General features: G+C 36.3%; 1 protein-coding gene across 1 annotated transcript; it reads right to left on the bottom strand.

Moving 5' to 3' along the window:
• Positions 1-262: 262 nt before the first annotated feature.
• On the bottom strand, positions 263-896 carry LOC108356813 (tRNA:m(4)X modification enzyme TRM13 homolog). Its single transcript, XM_017607915.1, has 2 exons — positions 691-896; positions 263-628 (listed from the first exon to the last, which is right to left on the bottom strand). The coding sequence occupies exons 1-2, from the start codon at positions 819-821 to the stop codon at positions 583-585; spliced, it is 177 nt and encodes a 58-aa protein (XP_017463404.1). The 5' UTR covers positions 822-896; the 3' UTR covers positions 263-582.
• Positions 897-904: the final 8 nt, after the last annotated feature.

The following is a 904-nucleotide window of genomic DNA, read 5'->3' as shown; positions in this document are numbered from 1 at the left end:
TGTACTGCTAATCACATTCCCGCCGCTAAGCTACTGCCTTTCAACGTCTACTCCCATTCATTAATGCCTTCATTCATACATTCGTTCAGTGGAATACGAGCGCTTTATTGTTTTTCCTGTTCGCGTGGGCGTTGTGTCGCACACTTCAGCGAATAAAAATTAATTGAGAAAACGTTGTGAAGGGATTTTTGCAAATTAATATTCATTTGTATTTGCACATAAGCGACTGCAAGTAAGGGACTGCAAGTAAGGGAAGCGGAAATTGCAATTTCTTGTTGTTGTCAGAGATAGAAAATAACGAAGCAAATACAAATAACTTATGCATGAAAGTAAATAAAAGTAGTGTTGAAAATAAACTAGTACATAAATAAATGGCAAAAAATATGAAAATTATACCTCGAAAGATGTTGAGAAAGAGTTGGTTTAGTGACTGCAAGAAATCATTGCATACATTTAGGCATTGCACAAGAGGTTTTAACGTAACTTTTTGTTGGCGCATTTGAAATTTTTATGTACATACATACATACATAAATTTAATTCAATTCAATTTACAACATTTCAATAAACAGACCACTATCGTTTCAGTAGTTGGAGGTCTCCTTTTCATCTTCTTGGCACTCAGAGGAACTGCAAATGAAGCTATTTTTTGAAAATTGCACAAAAAACAAAATAAATAAGTAGGTACTTACTCGATTTTTCTTGCAATAAGACAGACATTCTCCAGCGTCACATCTCGATCTACATAGTACTTTAACGTCGCTTTAAAACCATGGCTCCTTAAATATTGCAATCGACCATAGTCAAGAATACGTTTGCACATGCCACCAACGCGTTCCCGCTCAGCCAAACTCAGACGCTGTTTGGAGTTAGCATCAGCTACCTCTTCGGGCTTTTGTGATTGTT

The sequence above is a fragment of the Rhagoletis zephyria genome, unplaced genomic scaffold, assembly GCF_001687245.7.
Source record: "Rhagoletis zephyria isolate East Lansing unplaced genomic scaffold, Rhagoletis_zephyria_1.1 Rzeph_scaffold_65702, whole genome shotgun sequence".
NCBI classification, from domain to species: domain Eukaryota; kingdom Metazoa; phylum Arthropoda; class Insecta; order Diptera; family Tephritidae; genus Rhagoletis; species Rhagoletis zephyria.
The sequence above is the reverse complement of the archived record's forward strand: the minus strand, read 5'-3'. Positions and strand labels throughout refer to the sequence as shown.

Bases quoted from the DNA above. Each gene is read 5' to 3' on its own strand.
- LOC108356813 (XM_017607915.1), bottom strand. From the start codon at position 821: ATGTGCAAACGTATTCTTGACTATGGTCGATTGCAATATTTAAGGAGC. The intron at 629-690 runs GTAAGTACCTAC...CTTCATTTGCAG, and splicing joins CTTATTGCAAGAAAAATCGA to TTCCTCTGAGTGCCAAGAAG.